The sequence below is a fragment of the Dermacentor albipictus genome, chromosome 10 (assembly GCF_038994185.2).
Source record: "Dermacentor albipictus isolate Rhodes 1998 colony chromosome 10, USDA_Dalb.pri_finalv2, whole genome shotgun sequence".
Classification (NCBI taxonomy): domain Eukaryota; kingdom Metazoa; phylum Arthropoda; class Arachnida; order Ixodida; family Ixodidae; genus Dermacentor; species Dermacentor albipictus.
Window position 1 is genome coordinate 51,368,014 of NC_091830.1, and position 21,849 is coordinate 51,389,862.

The 21,849-nt window shown below is 47.8% G+C and overlaps 1 protein-coding gene across 1 annotated transcript; it reads left to right on the top strand.

Annotated features, from left to right (window-relative positions):
* The first annotated feature begins 10,190 nt into the window (after window positions 1-10,190).
* On the top strand, window positions 10,191-20,789 carry tinc (transmembrane protein tincar). The gene is made up of 5 exons (XM_070528095.1): window positions 10,191-10,277; window positions 14,204-14,605; window positions 16,007-16,284; window positions 17,472-17,912; window positions 18,427-20,789. The coding sequence occupies exons 1-5, from the start codon at window positions 10,235-10,237 to the stop codon at window positions 18,571-18,573; spliced, it is 1,311 nt and encodes a 436-aa protein (XP_070384196.1). The 5' UTR covers window positions 10,191-10,234; the 3' UTR covers window positions 18,574-20,789.
* Window positions 20,790-21,849: the final 1,060 nt, after the last annotated feature.

Here is a 21,849-nt window from a genome sequence, read left to right on the forward strand (position 1 = left end):
CTTTTTGTCCTTAAGTCTCCGGCACGACCGCTAAACGACCGTAAGTAGTGGTTCACTTGTAGGCTAGCTCGAGATGCGAACAAAAGAGGCCAATTTTACAGGAAATTCCGCGAGACCAGGTTGCTCAATGTACCGAAAAGCACTGGACCTTTCAGAAGTTGTGTTACAGACCTCGGTTTTAGCAGCGCAATGTCAAAGCCACTGCGCAACCGTGGCCAGTATGCGGACTTTCTTCTTCTTGTAAAAAGGCACTACCACGCGAATTTGTTATTGACACTTGACGGACAGTCAGAGCACACATGTGAAAAACTTAGGTCAGTTTAGAGGGACCCAACACGCACTGCTCTTGAAGGCCAAATCAACGCTACCGTAAATGTTATCCGCCACATTGCGGTTATGAATTGGGGTGGGATGTCGGCGTCACTACTACTCGTCCACTGCTTCCTCAGCCGACAAAATATGGCCCATTATTCACCAGTTCTTCGCACCAAATCCCAGACTTCATGTTATGAGAGCACGGAACCTACGCATTTGTCTTGGAGTGACCCCTGCAACATCAAGTTCACTGACATTAGCAAGAGGCAACGCTCCTTTAATGTGGACCGGAACGTGTAGACGTGTGATAAGCATTTTGGACTAGTCGCAACCAATCTTCACAGCCGCTCGCTTCACACACTGAAAGTCGAACCGGAACACAGATACATACAGTGTGTTTCAACAGTGCCTTGCGCAGCTTCCTGTGTCGACATTCGGGCATCCGTATTTAAACTATCCTCACTGGCTTCTGCAGCTACCAACAACTGAAACATCAATTGAGGGTCCCCGTAAGAAAAAAAGAAGTTAAGTATTAGCCTTTGGCAGCGATGAAGCTGGCTTCATATCATTTGTTTGTAAGGTACCAGTACTTCGTTCATGTGTCTCTATTGGCTCCGTTGCCACAAAAAGTGCAAAGCACTTGTCATTTGAAACTTGCACGAAGAATATGCGTATCAATTAATTCATTCGTCATTTTTAGCGAGGTTGGTGCTCGTAGTAATTTTAGTAGCCAGTGGGTTCATCAAATGAGCAAATTGTCAAAGAAGCCGCGAAAATGGGTCATCATCACCGATTCCTTGGCGTTTTGTACGTGTACTGAAAATGTCCCTTCCTGGCAAATAGACGCCCGCGTGAAGTACGTTCTCTTAGGAAAACTTATTGAATATGAATTGAATTCTGGAGTTTTACGTGTCAAAACCAAGACTTGATTGTTAGGCACGCCGTAGTGGGGGACTCCGGATTAATTTTGAGCACCAGGAGATCTTTAAGGTGCCCCCAATGCACGGGACATGGGTGTTTTTTGCATTTAGTCCGTAAATGCGGCCGCCGCGGCCGGGATTCGAACCTTGTGCGACCTCGTGCTTAGCAGCGCAAAACCAGAGCCACTAAGCCACCGCGGCGGGGAACTTACTGAAACTACAAGACTGAGAAAACATGAGGCACTCCAGCGGGCTCCAAGTAATTTCGCAATCAAAGAAAATCTAATTAAGAATGCGTTTGCAAACGCGGCTCATGAAAATTCGGAAGCCTCTACATCTGCCAGATGACCAGCTTCCCGCACTTCACACACATACTCTTTCTCACTTTTGCACTACTAATGCTAAAGCTATAAAGAAGCACAGAAAGGTTCATCTTGATGAAAGAGTTATGCTCTTGAGGGTGAATGTTTATTGCAGTGAAAATATTTCGGTAGCGTTTGCTGTTTTACCGTGTAATTCCATAGAGAATAAAACTACGGCCACCGTCTCATCTCGGATAGCGCAAGTGGGGCTATATATAATTGTATTCGTTATGCCACTGTTGTCTGTTGTTTGAGCTTTTAGGTGAGACAGCATCACTCAGCAGCCGTGTTCAGCAAAGTCCGGGGGGATGCGCTTATTAAAAGGTTCAATTCCTAAAAGAATCCGCAGCGCAAATAATTTGTAAATGGGTGAGCGCATAAGAACAACGATCTCCATAAACTTCTAGTAGTGAAGACGTCCGCAAAGCAGTTGGGCCACAACGCTTCCATTGAGGTCACTGTGCATGTTCAATCAGAAGAACAACGAACTCTTAATGCCTGCACATACCTACGAGTGCGGTGACATACAGTAAGTGAAATGCAAGAACAGCTATAGGATTCTTGTTCTTCTGCTTGGGAGCGTCATTCGTCTGGTGACATTTCTGGCCACCTCCTTTCCTTGCTAGGGCCGCCTTGCGACGTCGGTACAAGGTCTCCGACTTCCGTGCTCGACGGAGCACGTAAATTCAAATCAGGGTGAACTTGAAACGACTGGACTGCTTGTTTCGCTGGAATTTTAAAGTGTTCTACACTGGGCACCTGCGTTTGCGCTAGCCTGTAGCTCGAGGATATTGTCATTCTGAAATGGCACTGACAGTCAGGCCACGGGTAGGGTGGTTAAATTTGCTGATGAACTCATCAATAACTTTAAATAACCAGTACACGGGGTACGGACACCGACATGGGTAGCTGCTTTGTGTGACGTCTGCAATGAATCGACGACGTCAGGTCCTACAAAACCGTAATGTAAACACGCAGCACACGAGCATAGTGCAAACGCCTAAGGAGCGAAGCTGACGATGTATTCTTATGACACGGGGAGCTGTTCCACCTCTTCCGAAGTAGACAGCGGTGATTTGCGCGACCATTTCAGCGACCATATGAGCGCTGATGGATCGACGTTTGCGTTTGACTCGCCGCTTCCGCGCTAGGCAGCTGACGAGCCCCGACCTCAACGCATAGTTCTGCGGCAAGACGGAGAGAAGCACAGGTCCTCACGTTTGTCAAAAAGATCATTGTCGGCCTTCGTCTCGTAGATGAAGGAGCCAGCTTCGTCCATTCTGGGCGAAGTGGCGGTGTAGATTATTACTACACAAACACAGGGTGGCCATCGAAGAGTTGTACGTTGTACGTTCGGGGGCATAAGTCGGGGAACACGCAATAAATCTTTAAAATTAATTTCCACGAAGACTAAATGACTTGCAGTCAAATAATTTGGCACAGCTATTCAGAATGCAAAAGGAAACCTATATATTCAATATTTTATGAAGGTCACTGGGCATCGAAAAAATCACCAAGTCCCCCCCCCCCCCTTTCAACAAGTTGCCGGGGCAGTGGATGACGAAATAGTCGTTAAAAATATTAACAATGATTGGGACCTCGACGAGGTGAAGTGAACTTCTCCACAGCAGTAAGGGGACGATGGAAAAAAAACTGCAATTATATTTACTTGTTAATTAATGACGACTGAAAGGCGACAGCGAAGGGAGAATATAGTGAATGTTTACGGTGGGGTACGCCTGTGCTGCCTGGAGGTCCGCGGAATGTCCCTATATCCCGAGGTGGGGAACAAACTACATTGCTCTTGCGGATGCAAGCACGGTCCATGCCTTGGTTTGGTGGTGCAAAGTTTTGTCTGTGGTGGGGTCATCCGCGCCTTGGTGACACGAGAAGCCATCACCATTCCCTCGCCGGTCGCCACAAGGACATTGCTTTCTCTCCTGGTAGGAGAGCGGGTCTTTCCCACTGCGCTTCAAAGTGCGTCTCCTTCGGGCGCGCGAGGAGGACATCGAGGCATCCTAGGCTTTGCGTTGTACGTGATCGCGAACCCTTTATCTTCCTCAGGATGGGCGAGGACCAAAAAGACAAGCAATCTGTTGAAATTATGTCTGACAGCTAAGTCGAAGATTATTTATATAGAGCTAGAACGAATGCCAATGATTGAGCTTTAAACACAGGCATGAAGCCAGGGAAGGGAAATATACCTACTCTAAGTTGCAACTCCTGCACCTGCATTCTTTTCACGGATGGGAGCATAATTAAGTCGCTAGCACCATTTTTATTTCAAGGCCAACGATGTGTGTGTGTGTGTGTGTGTGAGAGAGAGAGAGAGAAAGGCAAAGGAAAGACAGGGAGGGTAACCAGAGATTATCTCCGGTTGGCTACCCTGTACTGGGGAAGGGGCAAGGGGATGGGATAGGTGAGAGAGAGAAGCATAAAAAAGTATTAAGAAACCACACACACTCACGCACGCACACACAAACTGTTTCTGTGGGCACATTCACGCAGCCCGCAAAGGCGTTCCCAGTGTTACGCAGTGTCACCGTACAATCCTATGTCACACAGCGTAGTCACAATTTGTCAGAAAGTCCAGTGTATTTTAAGCACTGCACCGGCCCTGATCGCGCTGATCGCGCCGATCAAAGCCGATCAAAGCCGTTCAAAGCCGATCAAAGCCGATCGCGCTGATGTTCGCGTAGGCCAGTTTCCAAGGACCTTGTTTTCTGTCATTGGGCGCTTGCCCAGTTTGTCTAGGGTGGCTGAGAGGACTGCTCTTTGCAGGTTGAAACGAGAGCACTGACAAAGAAGGTGCATGAGCGTTTCATTGCACCCGCAGAAGTCACAAAGTGGACTGTTGGCCATTCCGATAAGGAAAGAGTACGCATTTGAAAATGCTACTCCAAGCCATAGACGGACTGCCAACGACGTGGTCTTCCAAAAGACCATTAGGTAACGATAGGGCGAACTTATACCTTCATTTGGAATGGTGTCATGAAATTCAGTCTGAGAGAATGAAAGAGATGCTTATGAAAAGCGCCCCCGCAGGTTAACCTGCAACGAGTGCTTGGACATAAAACGACTTGAAGGCAGCGTAAACGAGACCACGGATGGCTAATGAATGCGGCCTACTCACTATATAAACATATTGTGACCTTCTCTGTGGGCATCCACAGGTCCCTGGGAAAGCTTGCACTGAAAGAATAAAGCCCCATAGAGAAGAGAAGGTAGGCACGTTTTTCATATGATGTGCTGGTGGCCAATTTAGGGGGGCACGGACATAAATGTAGCGGCACACGTTCTAAAAGAACAAAGGACGAATTTTTGAAGCAGGCCCTTCTGGGAACGATACCGAGCCGAACTTTAATGTAATAATAATAATATTTGGGGTTTTACGTACCAAAACCACTTTCTGATTATGAGGCACGCCGTAGTGGAGGACTCCGGAAATTTTGACCACCTGGGGTTCTTTAACGTGCGCCTAAATCTAAGCACACGGGTGTTTTCGCATTTCGCCCCCATCGAAATGCGGCCGCCGTGGCCGGGATTCGATCCCGCGACCTCGTGCTCAGCAGCCCAACACCATAGCCACTGAGCAAACACGGCGGGTGAACTTTAATGTCGAGCGAAGATAGAGTCCTTTCTTTAGCAGCACCATTTTTTTTTAAAATTGCCTATTCCAGATAGCACAGTTCTAACCCTTCATCTATATCACTTGATGTGGTGGCCATTAGTTCTAAGAAAAATCTAAATGTTCAATTGAATAATTAATGAAATTACGTTAATTGGCTTTTTGAGTAATCACTTTTGCTCGTAAATGGTCTCACCCAAACAATTCTTTTCAAGTGGACATGCCTTGCTCTCTCAACCGCTATAATTTGTAAATTGTAATATGTGCCATGAGATAAATGCTTTAAAATCTTAATAAATTTTTGTTAATTAGTCGATTATACAGTTCAATATTTTGTGGAAACGATGTCTGCCTCTTCGAGTAGACCAGCTCATGGATTGTAATTGCCATGGACTATAAAGCACTGCTTCCAATTTTTTTTTTAAATATTGAAATTGTTCGCTGAGACACCCTCGATATACAACTATGTATACTTATGGGCTTCAAAACAATCAATTAAGCATAAAAAAAATCTCGCTGGAGCAGCAGTGACTATAGAATATCATGGGGTCATTAAGAGGCAACATGTTCAGATCAAATCGAGAATAAAAGTTTTTTTTCCAAAGGGATAATTTATGTGTTTCCGTGCATTTCTACCAGGAATAACCAAAGTAAATCTTAGCAACTTGAAAAGCATGCGTTCCTTGTCTAATTGCTTGGACATTTTTACGTACGTTTTGCAGGCCGCATGAACGAACCAAAAGAAGACATTCGTGTTTTCGCCTCCTCCTTCATCCGACATAAAGAGCCCAAGTTCTAAATGTCTTGTGATGTGTTTATTGAAGCAATTTCCTACAATTGTACGTTCGGGAGAGCGGCACAGAACTGGTAACTCAACGTCACCAAAGAAGTGGTAAGTCGTAATAAACGCCCTAAGATTGCCATCACACAGAATGAGAGACTGCAGGTTGAAGCGGCAAAAACAAACAACCAAAGCAAAACGTCCTAAACATGGACTACACCAAAACTTTCGTGCAGCCGCGTGTCGGATGCGGATGACGACGGAGCCATGACCCCTACAGCCATTCCCCCCTCGCTCTTTTACGTCTTTTCGTGAAATGTGGTGCAAGAAGAGGAAGGAAATGCCGCCGGGGTGGAGGGGGGAGTCGTCGAAGCCGTGACCCCCCCCCCCCCCCCTCCCCGCTTTGCGACGGGCCGCCGTTTGTGTGCGAGCGTTCGAAAGAGGAGCTAGCCCTGTTTTCTTCAAAGCCGAAGTAGAGACGCCCTGCTTTAGGCGGCGTGCGAGAGCTTAGGACGCGGGGACCCCCCCTGCGCCTGCCCCAAGAAACGGTGAACTGCCCCCCTCCCTCCCCGCCGCGGGGGTGCAAGAATATACGTCGGTCATTCTGCTCACGGAGCGTAGGCGCGTGGCAGCGGCTGCGGCGGCCACCTGGTGCTCCCTCCCCCCTCCACTTCACCCAAGGCCGTGCCCCCCAGCTGGTGGCGGCGTGTGCCAGCTGCCACGGCTGCGGGGCGCAGATGGTGTGCCTGTTCCCCCCCCCCCCCCCCTCCCGCTTTGGTGGCCGCCCTTGTATCTTTTGGCGTACACGCGACTGGCACACGCCAGACAGTGTGCCTGCTCGGCCGCTCGCCTTGCTCCTCGCTCCCCACTGCGTCCACGCGACGTCTCGTGGAACGTGCGGTATAAAAAAAAAAGGCGAGCACTTAAAGGAGAACGCTCAATTAGCATTCCAGGAGAAGATGTAGCCGCGGATCTCGCGCCGAACTGCGTGCTCGCTAATATTTCATCAGCAGATGTCTGCCTATAAACGCGTTAACCTGGGCAACATTACATTTTTTTTTCTCTGCCCCAAGGATAGAAGAGAATTAACGCGGAAAGTTATCTTGTCGTGTATACCGATCGGGCGTTTTCTCTTAAGACCGGAGGGGTGCTACCGTGCACCTGCCGGCAAGCGTTTCCGCAATGCGGTCGCGTGGAATATAGAAATAAAGAAAGAAAAAAAGAAGGGCCAACAGTTTCTTTCCTGTTATGAGGTGCCTCAGGGGCTTTCTGCAGCTGATCCACGAGGTCGTGGGTCTGATTCGCGGCCATGGCATGGGGAGGGAATGCAGAAAGGCTCGTCTACTTAAATTTATGTCCAGTTTACATAGCCTCGGGTGGGCAAAATCTATTTTTAGCGTTCTTCCGCTGCGGCGTGTCTGATAGCAATTGACCAGTGTTGCTTCGGGACGTTAAATCATACGAATTGATTCCTGTTAACCGAATAGCCACAAACTAAAGCGTTCTCTGCGACACCCTGCCTGCGACCTAACACGCCGTTTCTCCTGACAGACAGACAGACGGACGGATGGATGGACGTACATACATACATACATACATACATACATACATACATACATACATACATACATACATACATACATACATACATACATACATACATACATACGCACACATACATACATACGCACACACACACATACATACATACATACATACATACATACATACATACATACATACATACATACATACATACATACATACATACATACATACATACATACATACATACATACATACATACATACATACATATGGACGGACGGACGGACTTAAATCGGGGATCAGGGGGAGAGGTTGTAAGCATGGGCTTTCTGCAACTTCATTTCGGTTCTGCACGGGCTAAGGCTCTATAAGTGCTGAAAAAAAAAGAAAATGGAAATTACGGCTCATGCCGGGCACCGCACCTCGAGAGTTCTCGAGAGGCTCTCTCGGGGCTTTATCGAAAAAGTGGTTATGCATCGTTAAAGCAAAGGCGTGCTCGTAAGTGCAAAACATGGGAGGGGAATATATGCCACGGACTTGAAATTTATCTCGCAAATAACGGTCATTAGCGGTAGTTTGGATGTTCCGCTAATCGCATGGGCCGCCTGTGTTTGCTAAGTAGATGGTGCATGGATCACTTTCTTTTTGCACAAACTTCACAACCTCAACGACTATGTTTAGGAACGCCCTAGACACGGAACACGACACTAGACTTGAGCTGGGCGGGATCTTCTTGTGGATTGAATTTAAATTTTGAATTGAGTTATTTGCCACAGTGTTGCGGGAGGCGAGATATAAAAGCTGACCAAACAGCTTGAGATCGTGGCAATGTCTGCAATCCCTACTCCTCCCTACTCGAGCGCTTGTGTCATTTCTGCGGTATACCAACAACTTTTCTGCAAGTGCATTTAGCCCCCGTGTATGGGTTAGTGCGGGTCCTTTGTTTTTATCTCACTCTCCTTCCATCATCCCTCACCATCTCAACTGGAGAAGCATACGTGTCGGCCTAACCTCTCCAGACGCCATTAAACTTTCTCTCTCTCTCTCTCTCTGGTCCGGTACTGGACCTCGCGTGAAAGGGAAGCGATGAAGGGCAGCACCTTGAAGGTTCCGTCCAGCGGATGATCAGCGTTCTGGGAATATACTCACAGCACGGTTTGCTTTTTGTAAAATGAAACAAACGAAAACACACTTTTTCGGAACGAGTGTTTAGAAGACAACGACAACCGACAAGCCTGCGTATTCCTCGTTGGAAACTATGCATCACGGGAGCAAGACCTGACCTACTGATGGGGCTTAACGTCTCGGGACAACACTATAGGGTTATGAGAGTCACCGTCACAGAGGACTCCGTATCAAGTTTGACCATCTTGAATTGATTAACGTGCGCCCAAATAGCTCCTTACATGAGCAGCTTTGAATCCCAGTCCCGTTTGGATATTGGTAAAAAGAAAAGATAGGGTCGAGCTGGTGCAGGAGCTCTTACATCCATAGGTAAGTTGGCAGGATAAATTATAGTTAGGCACAATGCCAGATGGTAACTGCTAGACTGTAACCTGATTACTTGACGCAGGCTTGGTGGATGTTTGTCGCTAGCCCGTTTCAAAGTGGGCGCCACTAGAAATCACCATCATGACGACGGTACATGAGTAGCATGTAGATATAAAGCAGAGAATGCATGACCTGTGCTGGTGTGTCTCAGCCACTTCTTCGTCCTCATGTGCGCAAAAAACTGCATTCATGTCCTACCAACATGACCAAACAGTCACCTTAGTGAGCATGCTTCATAATTTGTTGGCATGTTGCAGTATCTGCCCAGAGATCAACGAGAAGGTAGTAGCGCTGACCTAGGCCTTGAGATTTAGCATTAACAGAAGAAACATTGTTGAATCCGCGGGGGAGAATAGCAATATACGGTTGGAGTTTTGTTGGTTTAAGGTAAGACACGGAAAGAAGACATGACTATTTGGAGCAATGAATTTCAGGTTTGATAGGTGTTAGCAAGAACCACGGACCATAACGACCTATAACTTACGCAGGAGCTTCGTGGGGTGGATGTTCATAACTCCATCCATCCATCCATCCATCCATACATACATACATACATACATACATACATACATACATACATACATACATACATACATACATACATACATACATACATACATACATACATACATACATACATAATAAAGTCGCGCAATAGCTCTTCCTAGTCACGGCGGCTAAACATGCCTACATTCGAGATGCACTTTTGAATCCGGGTGTTGCTCTCGCATCTACGAAGCTTCTACCTTCGCATCACGAGACACGGGACAGCGCTTGTCCTTGACACCGGTCAGCACTTGGTCGTCTCGTCATATATTTTGTTTTTCATACGTGCTGCATGACTTACGTAATAGTGTCTTATCAACTGGCCTGGCAAGCTTCAACGCATCCTTTGCGTATAGTTCAAGTCGAGCAAAATGCATTCACCTAAGCCGCCCGTGTCTTCACTCAAAGAACCCAAGCCGGTCTCGAAACGTCAGGCCCTCATCCGACAACCATCCCGAGGCTCGCCGGGTGTGGGTGCTCCGCGGTGGAGCGCTGCTGTCGTCCCTCCCTCTCCCTCACCCGTGGCGCCGCCACTGACCCGAAGAAGCAGAGCCGGCGTGGGCTGTTTTCGGGCATTGTCGACATGTGCGTCGAAGCAGGCGGTCGGCGGCGGCAGCTGAAAAACGGTGAGCGGCGATGTTTTTTTTCTCCCCCTGGGTGTCTCGCCCTCGCGTCCGTCGCGTGGAGATGGGCGCGCGATATGACCCTCAGCAGCGCGCCCCGACTCCTGAGATATACCAGGGCCGTTCGCGGCGGCCTTTGGGCATGCGCTGTCGGTTGCGGTGGCGTCATACAAAGCCGTAATGAGCAGGCACGCCGTGGCAGCAAGCTTGGGACCCTTTACGGGAGGCGTTTTAACCCCGGGTAGATTTTAAGCGACGTTTTAAGAAATGTGTTACACACGCGATGGTTAAATTTTCAGCGCAATAAACTGTCCGATGAAGAAAGTGCGAAAGTTTTTTTCCTTATTTGTTGACGTGATGTCGATCGGCAAATACCTTGAGGCAACTGACCATTGCCTGCGCGGAGCTCTTTTAAACCGAGGCTAAATTTACTCACGGGCCAGATGGTCGATGCAAGCGGAACCTGGATTCTAATTTAGGCAGTGTCGAACCTTACAGCACCTCCGAATGGTCGTTAACGAAGCGCGTCTGTAGCGCTACAACTGACGTGCGAGACAGCAACAGAACATTATATGTTTAAATTAAACCGGATGTACTACGTGAATTGAAGCCCAATTATCACTATGAGCGTCAGCTCGTCCTCGATATGCATGATCGAATGTTGTTTTATGCTACTCTCTAGGAGGCACCACCCGAGCGCTCTCAAAAGTTTGGTGGCGACAATAAGTTGTACAAAGAACAAGAGTAATGACTACATATCGTTTAAACATCTCATTACGTGGCGCTTCGGCTCATGCCAATTTAGGGAAGTATAACATTCATATACATGCGTGATCGAGTGAGGGATCTTTACTGATGGCGTTAGAAATGTCTGCAAGTGTTGTGTTGCCGCTTTCGGCACACACAATAGATTGTCTAATGAGCAAAGAACGATGTCACGACGTGACATGAACAAACGAACAAATAAACAAGCAAACGCTACGCAAGGGAAGGTGGGTTTCAGGACTGGATTAGCAATAACAGGAGTTAGAGCCCAGCTAAAATCGATACCCGGTGAGCGTCAGGTATTCGTGCTATCTCTTACATGTGAAGTCGTTGTGGATTCCCTGATGGCCCCAGCACCGTCAGCGTTAATTGTTGATTGGTCAACAGTGCACAGGGTTAGACATGATGAACGATAACCAGTTAGCCCAGCTAAGAACTCTAGGACGTTGTATGCACTGTCTCCAGTTCAGTCAGTCCCGTATGGAAGAAGCAAGGACCCTAACTTGCCAGCTGGGAGATTCGTTTGATTTTCAGCGACGATGGACAGAAGGACTACGGTAGCCATGGAACCGATGACTGGAGATAACCCAATGACAATTATGACATTGCTTACACCATTTGCACACTGCTTGTTGTAATAAAACACCCAGTGCCCTACAGAGCGAGCAAAGGGCTTTGACAGAAAGTGATTTAAAAAGAGCCGGCTACGGCTGAACTGTGAAGTTCAGCCGTAGCCGTAGGTGAGTTGACTGTGGTTTCCTCTTCGCATTATAGTTGAGTTGGCGCTTGGGCAGCAAATTATAGCCAAATGTACTCACTGGCACGAAGTGCATTGTCATAGAAGGTCATTATACCCGATGAGGCAAGCGTACGTCGCAGCTTTCCGTCGTCTGCTTGAATAATCGTTGTTCGTATAGTCAGGAAATGTAACACGTATCTCGCGGAGGTGATGCCAAAACAATAATCTTGCCATTTCCCTTCTGCAATGCCGTCCCTGCTGCCTATACAGCCGCGTCTGATAAGCAAATCAGGTTCTACATTTTGTGATGCAACTACAATGATAAATATTTCTGATTTTTCTTTCTTTCCCTTATTACGCGTGGGTGGCCTACCGCATACGCGTTTTTTTTTTTTTTTGAACGAGAGCGTAATTCACAAAACTTTTTGTTCGAAAGCGTCCTTTGCCATTCCCTGGTTGCCCTCGCTGATAATTTGCCCAGGATCAGAATTGGCTGAACATTTCTCTTATGAACAATTCAATCGTAAGATCCTTTTGTGTGTGTGTGTGTGTGTGTGTGTGTGTGTGTGTGTGTGTGTGTGTGTGTGTGTGTGTGTGTGTGTGTGTGTGTGTGTGTGTGTGTGTGTGTGTGTGTGTGTGTGTGTGTGTGTGTGTGTGTGTGTGTGTGTGTGTGTGTGTGTGTGTGTGTGTGTGTGTGTGTGAATACGGGCCCTGATTCGCAAACGTGTGCTATACACCTAGGGTGAAAACATTTGCGATCGGATGCATTCGCCGTTGCTCAAACAGAAATAACGTTTGCAAAGTTGTGTAGTGATGCTTTCGCTGCCCATTAGTTCATCTCAAGCACTGAGCTCTTGACCATAGAGAAAGAGATTCTTCTCTTTCCCTATGTCTTGGCGGGGAAAATGGAATTACCGTGCCGGTGATATGAAACGACGAAGAAAACGCGTGGCGCCGACACTGTTCACTTCCGGTTAAGTGTGTTTACTTCCGGCTTATAAGTAGCGCGCTTTTCTTGCTCTCCTCGGGGCAGTCGCTTGCTATTGATGCATCGACTTTGGTGCAAAAGAAGTAAAAAACGAGGTACATTGTCCCGTGTGAAGTGTATACCCGCGTGGTCTCATGGACTTAACAAGACCGATAGAAAGCGCAGTGACAGACCGTGGTTATTGTCAGTGCGTCGCGTTACAGGATATAGGTGCCTGCGTGAAAAGCTGCTCCTTGACCCGGACAGTAAAGTAGAGAAGCTAGCGGCTGTACTGAAAAGAGGTAATTGTGGAAGTGTGTGCCCCTCCTAACTTTTTTCACGCGTGTGGCTGAAAAAAAGACAGAACAAATTTAGAGGCAAGAAGAGGCAGCATGCGACAAACGTGCTGTTTTGCTGATCTACTGTTCTATAATATACAAAAAGTGATTTGGCCTACGTCATATATGTGGATTGATCGATCGACTGGGCCCAACACGCCAAAGCAACACGAGGCCTACGTAATGTTGTTTTAGAGCGTTCCACGTTAATTTGACCAAGGGTGTTCGTCATCGTGGACCCAGATTATCGTATACACGAGTCTTTTTTGCATCATATCTCTCACGAGCGTCACAGAATGTCTCTATCACTTTCTCCACTGACACGCCTTGCAGCGTCGTCTACTGCCTGTCGTAAGTAAGTCTGTGGTCAAACTGCAGAGTGCGACGTCCATAAATTGCGGTGGCGCTGCCATAACATTGAGTGCAGACAAAACAAAGAAACGTCGAAAAACTTTACACTGCAGCGTTATATAACTTTCCCGGAAAGCAGGACTATATAGTGTTATGCGTGCGTGGCCAAGCTTTCGAAAGTTGCCTTTCAAAGGCAGACGTTTACATCAGATGAATATTCACCACGTAGCATAGCCACAAGCGCTAGTGCAGTCCCGCTCCCTTTAAGAAGTGCACTGGCGCGCTTTGGTGCGCCTTGTGCATATTATACATTTCTCCAGTCAAGTATGAAGCCTTGCTGTTCAGCGTCGACTCACGGAGCCACCTCGATCTGGTCGGGAGAGGGCGCCGAGCAGCGGTGGTTCATGGGGTCCTGGACTGCATGATATGTTATAACATGTGTTGTATGTTGTAATAAATGTTACACATACTTAGGGAAATCCGTCTACGACACTCATGATTCCCATGCTCGCTCAGTTGTCACATTCTGGCACCCGCAGACACTGGTACCAGACCTCTGTGGTAATTCCTGCACCACACTCTATGATTTTGCAGATAAACCCTTCGCTATTCCTCTTGGAAGTTTCTCCGGCTCAGCTGGGACATCCGCTCAGTGTACATATCCCTGCAGTGTGCATTATCAGTGGCTATCGGAGGCCACCTTCTAACCATCTCGTACCGTACCTCGGTCTACATCTACTTCTACATCTCGGTCTCGTACCGCACGCAGGCCCCGGGCCGCTCAACACGCTCGCGTCCCTGTGGCACTGCGTGGCCGCGCTGGCGCTGAGCGCCGCGGCCGTGGTCCACAGCGTGGGCCGCTTCCCGGAGCTGGCGGCGCTGTCCCCGCCCGTCGAGCTGCTGCACGCGTACGTCGCCCTGGTGGGCGTCGGCGTGCTGCTGCTGCCCTTCGTCGCGGCCGCCGCGCTGGTGCGCGTCGGCAACCTGGCCAACGACGGCCTGGCCCTCGACGGCGAGGACGAGGACGAGGTCAAGAGGTCGCTGCCCAGGCTCTGCTGGCGTCACGGGCCCCCGACGGCCGCAGCGCTGCACGCCGCCTCGGCGCTGTGCCTGCTGCTGCCGAGGCTCATGGCGGACGCGGCATTCGTTCGCTACGGACTGCGCCCTACCGGTGAGTTTGTGCACCAGGGATCGGCTGGGTGTCGTGCATTTGCCGACGATAGAGAGAGACAGAGAGATAAACCTTATTGCAGAATGAAAGGCTTATCGGGGAGCGAACCCTCCGTGCAGGTCCCCATATATGATGTGAATTAGGCTTAGTGTTTGCATCGTTCTGTCATGGAGCCTGTTGTCTGAAACTTCTTGCGTGTCATACGTGCCTCCGAGATGTGAGTCATGTAAAATTTTAGTTGCAGTAGCGAGTTGAACTTTTGCTTGTTCTTTTAGTAAATGGTGAGGTCGTGGGGAAGAAAGGCCACAGAACGGTCACCCATGGAATCGCCAAAAATAAGCTCGAGCAATTAAGGCAACTAGGAGAAAATAATATAAACGACAGAAAAAAGGACCAAAAATGTAAGAAAGAATAGCGGAGGAGAATAGAGCGTGCCTAGTTGACGCACGAGTTCGCGGTATCTTTCCTGAAGCCGCTCGTATGTCATTTGTGTAATCAGGCAAAAATAATTACCGCACTGAAAATCTGAAAATACGCAGTGGTGCGCACGGAAACCTCGCAGGCAACAGACGTCATTCTCTGCGTGCATACCATAGATGGCAACGCATTATTTAAAGCAGCAAATTTAAAGGCTTCGCCATAGACACGTAGTATATCAGCCTTGACAGCACACACGAGTTCTTTAGCGTGCAGTTAAAGTAGTGACTGATGAGAAAAGATCACGTACAGTGGGCCATGAAATTTAAGAGAGTTGCCCAAAAGCCGAATTACCCAAAAGGCATGTGGGCATATCCACTGGGATATAAAACTTCAATCTGTAGCAGCCTTGTCGACCTACAAACGAATTCATTAAATTAGTATCGTCATGTCTTTTAACAGAGTGAAAATTCAGATCAGTCGTGGAACCTGTGTTCTGCAAACATTTGTGGTCGACTGTACCGTTATCGGCATCGCGTTCTGAAAAGATCTCAACTTGCTATGCAGCTCCTTTCAGTCGTAGTTATTGTGCAAATTGCCTCTAGCTATTTTTTTCTCTTTTTTTCCTTGCTACTGTCGATTCATTGCGCTATCTTTTTAGTAGACCCGCCATGGTTCCTCAGTGGCTATGGTGTTAGACTGCTGAGCACGAGGTCGCGGGATCGAATCCCGGCCACGGCGGCCGCATTTCGATGGGGGCGAAATGAGAAAACACCCGTGTACTTAGATTTAGGTGCACGTTAAAGAACCCCAGGTGGTCAAAATTTCCGGAGTCCCCCACTACGGCGTGCCTCATAATCAGAAAGTGGTTTTGGCACGTAAAACTCCATAATTTAATTTTTTTTAGTAGGTCCTCACTTCGATGTTTCCTGCGAAGTGTTTCCTTTAGGAGGGAAAATTTCAGGCAGCACTTTTTTTGCGCAGGTGACGTGTGGCGGACCGACCTGGACGTGGTGATGTCGCCGCGTGAGCGGCAGACGGCATTCTTCGCGGCCGACCTGCTGGCAGAGTCTCCGTCCGACGCCGAACCGCCTTCGGTCGAGTTCGTCAACTACGTCCTGGCTCTGGTGGTCTGCGCCCTGCGCTACCCCAGTGTGGTGTGGGACGCCAAGCGCAGATTCGCGCTCCTCTTCGCCTTCTACCTGGCCCTCTGCGCGGGCCAGAGGATACTGCTGTTCCCTGCCGCCTCCGTGCTTTACAAGGTACGCAGACGATTGCCTGACATATGGTGGCGTTCGAACTACTTGCAACTGACGTTCGTGCTACTTGCAACTGACGCTCGTGCTACTTGCAACTGACGTTCGTGCTACTTGCAACTGACGTTCGTGCTACTTGCAACTGACGTTCGTGCTACTTGCAACTGACGTTCGTGCTACTTGCAACTGACGTTCGTGCTACTCGCAACTGACGTTCGTGCTACTCGCAACTGACGTTCGTGCTACTCGCAACTGACGTTCGTACTATAATGAGGTATTGCTTACAACTTTTTTTACGAGTATTACTGATTAGGTGGTTGAAATTATTGCGATAGGATGGGTGCCAAGGAAGGGAGATGCAGTCGTGGGCCAGAGCATTGGTTTGTGCGGAGCGGTGAGGTAATTTTCAGGCGTATAGGATCGACTCAGTTCGCGCAAGAGCATGAATGTCGCTTGCTGGGAGTGCTAGCCTTTTTCGTCTTGCACGAACGTAAAGTATGACGATGATGATGACTGATTTACCAACGTAGAGAGACAGACGTATAGATAAAATACACAGATGTATAGATAAGCACATCCACATACACACACACAGACAGACAGACAGGTAGATAGATAGGCAGTACCTCATTAAATAGTTGTGGCGACAGGTGTTACGAGACAAATCGAAATTTGCGATTTCACTGTTTCCTTCATGCCCTGACTAATTAATATTTTATCGCTTTTCTTCCATTAATCCTCCAGCCTCCTCTTGCACGTCTGCAACTTTTGCACATTAATCTCACAGTGGCGGCTTTCAAATTCCTGCTGCTTCCTGCTTCTTTGTAGTTGCCAAGTCGACTTTGTATGAAAGAGAATTACACTTCGTTAAAATATGTTCCATCGATTTCGTTGTTGGATAACAGAATGACAAATACAATTCGTGCGCCACCAAACTTTTACCCGTAGCATTCCGTTCTCAAACACCCAACCCTAGACTCAAAGAAGTAAAGCTAATGCTGTGATTTTCGCACCGTTATTTTCATCTGTCAAGCCCATTCCCCACCCCCACCCCCCTCCCCGCGTAGGCTAGCAAATCGGTCGCCCATGTGGCCGGCTTCATTTCCTGTCGTTCTTCCCTCCTCCCTCTTCCTAATGTTGTGAAACAGCAGCTCCTTCAACAAAGAAAAAAAACCGTCTCATCTCCCCTGCAGGCCCACATTGCCGGCGTGGTGCCTCCCTCATTGCTGACAGACTCCGCCACGCTGCTGGTAGTACTGGTCGCGCACGGTGGCTCGGTGGCCCTGTCGGGCCCGGCGCTGTACTGCGCTGCCACCCTGGACCGGCGGCGAGGCGCCAGCGCCGGCCTACTGCTAGTCCTCCTCGTGCTCGCAGCACTCTCCGGGGCGCCACTGGCGCACGACCTCGTGCGTGCGTACGCGTCCAGCCGGGACTGCCTCCATGCGGCGGCCGCGGCCGCCGTGACGGTCCAGTGGGTCGTCTGGTCGGCGGCGGCCATGTTGCTGCTGGCGCCGAAGAGGGAGGCGCCCCCGCCACCTTGCGGGTGCGAGAAGAAGCGCACGCCGGTGACGCAGCGGCCCGTCGATGACGAGTACGCCACTCTGCTCGACGTGTGGCGTCCAGAATCGGACGAGGTAACGATGTTCAGCATGCATCCTGAGATTAAGATGGTGATGATTGAAAACCTAGAAGACGTGCCATACATTGCCGCATACCCGGGACAAAGATTTGGGAAGCGGCTGGTAGAACAATATGAAAAGAGTGGGAAGTGGTAGTAATAATAACTATAAGAATAATAATACTATAAATTATTGTTAATAATAGATTAATTTTTTGTGTTTGTGCGTGCTTGCGAAAGCGAGCTCATTCGGTAGCAGCTTTCCCAGATTTGTTTCTCTGCAATAAACTTCTTTATCTCTTTGTCTCTTTCGTGATATCAAGAAACTAACTGCCCAGAGATGCGTAAATGGAGTTTAGAGATTGAAATAGAACAAGTTCAGCGTGTGTCCTGTTGATGTCCCTGTCTTTTCGTGCGGGTAGCGTCTTAAAGACAAGGTATCTGACTATGCAAATGAAACAAGATTTTGCTCTTACACACGTCCTCACTTAATGAACGGGCCTCTGAAGTTTGACTTTTTTGCTGCACAGGCTGGTCCCTCTGTGCCGTGGATTTCACATCACCACCGCCACAGTCAGGAAGAGAGGTTGCTAGGCCGTGCTACAGTCACCAGGCTCACCTCGTTCAGGAGCGACCGTGACTCTTCGCTCTACTCGGAAGTACACCGCGTCACGTGACCGCCAGGTGATCGCATCACCATGGAACTTGAGTGCAAATGTGTCGACCGAGCCACGTGCTTCGGCCGACTGCCCGTTGTTTCAACTTGGGCTGATTGAGGCGTGGCTTGAAGTGACTGTCTTCGGTGCGCCGTTCATCAGCGAAACCCTTACACTAGTCTCCATCTTTCTGGCGCCGAGAAGCTACTCCCGGCAAAAGGAAATGGCCGTCTGCTCTGTTACGCGCAAATGCGTGTGACCGAGAACTACTTCTGTTGCATCGTCGCCAATGTATGGTTCGATAGTGTTTATATTCCTCATTGTCTGCTTCCTCGCTGTGACAGAATCTCTCACTGAAGTCATCTCTTGGGGATAGCAGTGGTGGTGGCCATACTCTTGAGTGGCATATAACTACTTTAGAGGACATCCCAGATACCGGATTGCACTAGGAAACATAAGATCAACTAGTACTGCAACAATAGGACTACTTCCTTCTTTTCTGATCATCGCCATTCGTTCAGTGACAAAACATGTCATCACCCTTGACAGCAGGCTTGACCACATGAGGAAGTATGGCGCCAATCTAGGAATCAAAAGGGTCAGAAAACTGCATTTGTGATTCGACAAGGAAGAGTAAATTTTGCTCGTGTCATGACAAACTTTCTCACCACAAAGTTTATCTTCTGAGATCTACTTGTCGATATTTTTCGAAAGCTTACCTAAAATTGCGTTAATAACTTGTGGTGTGTCATATGTCAAAGCGTCACTGCAAAGCGTAGACACTTGTCGTTGTGGAGAGTGTTTCATCACTTCGGCAGATCTAGGGTTTCTTTAGAAATGCCATCTGTCACCTTTCTACTGAGTTATTGTTGCCTTATGTAAACTTTATCTTGAGATGCAGCTGAATGTCGCTCAGTAATGTTGCGGGGGCTCATTAACATGCATATATTATTATAAGAAAAATATACATAAAAGTGTTCTTTCGCAATCGTCATCCCGTTGCGATCCAGCTGCACCAGGCAGGTATCGAGCCCGAGACCTTGCTGTCGGCTGCAGAATGCCACATCCACTTAATTTCTAGGGTAGCTGAGATTATATCGCCGTCGAATATATGAAGAAGGGCTCAATTAATGAAAGCAAATAGCATGGCTCTTTTTTATTTTCGCTGGGATTTCCGAGTGTGCCTCGGCAATTCAAGTGATCACTCCTTTGCTCAAGCCCCTCTAAAAGCTTATTTTGACGAGGTCCAGAATGATGCAGTTTACTCAAGTGTGCTGCAGTTTATCGCAGTTTGTAAAATACCGTAATACAAAGGGCTTTTATATGAGCAACAGCGTTAGTAGCGACATCTTATGCGAGTATGTCCAACAACAAAGCATCAGAAACATTGTGTTGCTTCATGCTTTTCTTGCACAACAAAAGCAAAAGTGACAGCATTAATTAGATTCATAATTATGCCCCTGCCGATAACTTTAGCACCTGCTAGGATGCAGATAGCTTATTGTATAACCTCGTTTCATGCCTTTTTGTTACACTAAACGTCACAAGATGGTGTCATTAGCATGCATCTCCGTTGCAAGCCTTACGTGTTCCACAAATAGTAATATGTATAAGCACGAGCTGAAGCTCCCTAATGGTGGTCACGAAATGCTTGGGACATCTAAGCGTTTCTGTGTCTTCATATCAATGTTTTCAGAAGTACAGCTGCTCCTTCCTCTACTTCCAGATGATAGCGAATGAAGGAGCATGTCCATGTACGAGCTCTTGCTTGTATTATGTGTAAATGGTAAAGTAATTTAACTACAAAATTTCAAGGCAGAAAATCCTCCTTTTCGTGTCGTTATTTCCATATGCGCATGTTTTATCTGCTGAGCTGGCAAACAAATGTTTATTTTGGGTACACGTACGCATAGCCTTACCATGTGATCATGCAGAGGTTGTCTTCTCTCAGTTACATTTTCCTCAACTGAGAATACGAAGTTTGTCATACATATGCCTCTGATTTTTATTTAATTGTACAATTCAATATACAAAAGTTTATTGGTTTCATTGTCTGTTAGCTTCATATGGTTGTTAGTAAGTTTTCTACTATCTGTCGCATGCTTGTGGTCTGCGTTTGTTGCAGCTGTCATATCATTTTTTGACACACCGAAGTTCACGAGAACATTGACCAGTTTGCATGCGACCAATGTACGCGCTCAAAGAACGTGAACAAGCTCACAATAAAATTGATCTCATCGTGCTGTTTAATTCTTGGCTTTTCGGCTTCCTTCTTCTTTGAAATGAAATATTGTATTATAACGACAGGTGGAATGTAACCCTCTGCATCCTGTATGATGTTCTTGGGTTACACCAACTGCGACGCAGCTCACGGGGCTATGAAAAGAGAATAAACGATACGCAATTCCCAATCGAATTTACATGGGCATTAAGGAGGAATAAAAAGTGACACAGACACATCAGCCCTGAGTCCATGACTGTGCTAGCCAGCTTCACTGCAACACGACCCTTCAAATGACCTAGCAAACCAAATCATACATGCCTGATTGCTCTTCAGTTCCATGCCACTGTGCACTGCTCAGAAACCCTTCTGAGTGACGGACGAGCAGCAATGTTATGTGCAGTCGCAGCAACGTTGCAGCAATGTAGTCTGTCTGTTTGTTGGCCTTCAAGAGTGGCTCATGCCCACTACGGACGATTGGCCAAGAATCGGGTGTGGTAAAATGATTAGTCAAGTTTACAAGTAAGCGCTATTGCAAGTCACTGGCGATGGCATCGCGTTCGGGCCTGTTTCTTCCGCCTCCTTTGTCGGGGCGCCGCTGTTGATGGGGAGCTCGCGTAAGTGGCATGTGTGCGCCCATAGCCAGGACGTCTTCGGTGCGGGCGCTCAAGACGAAACCACGGTCCGAGTACTGCTTGCGAATATATTCCAGAGCAGCCTTAGTGGCAGCTGCTTGAGGCATTTTGATATTTCTACTGATTTCAGGGATATATATGACACAGTTTGGAGGGGTGACAGGGTCCATGATGGGATGTTTCGTGTCATTACCTGCGACAACTAAGCAGTAATGGAGGTAGGGATGTTTCCAATGATGTGCCCAAAGCCGGACCTATAAAGTGATTCTTGCAATATGACGTAAGGAATTTTGAGTGCCTGCTCGAGTCTATAGTTGGTTTTTATTGGTCTAGAGGGACAAAATTGCTTTTTTCAGTTTCAAGACCTCTTCTTCCTCAGCCGAAAACGGTGCAGTATAGAAAATGCTTTCATTCGAAATCTATAGCCTCACATTGACCACG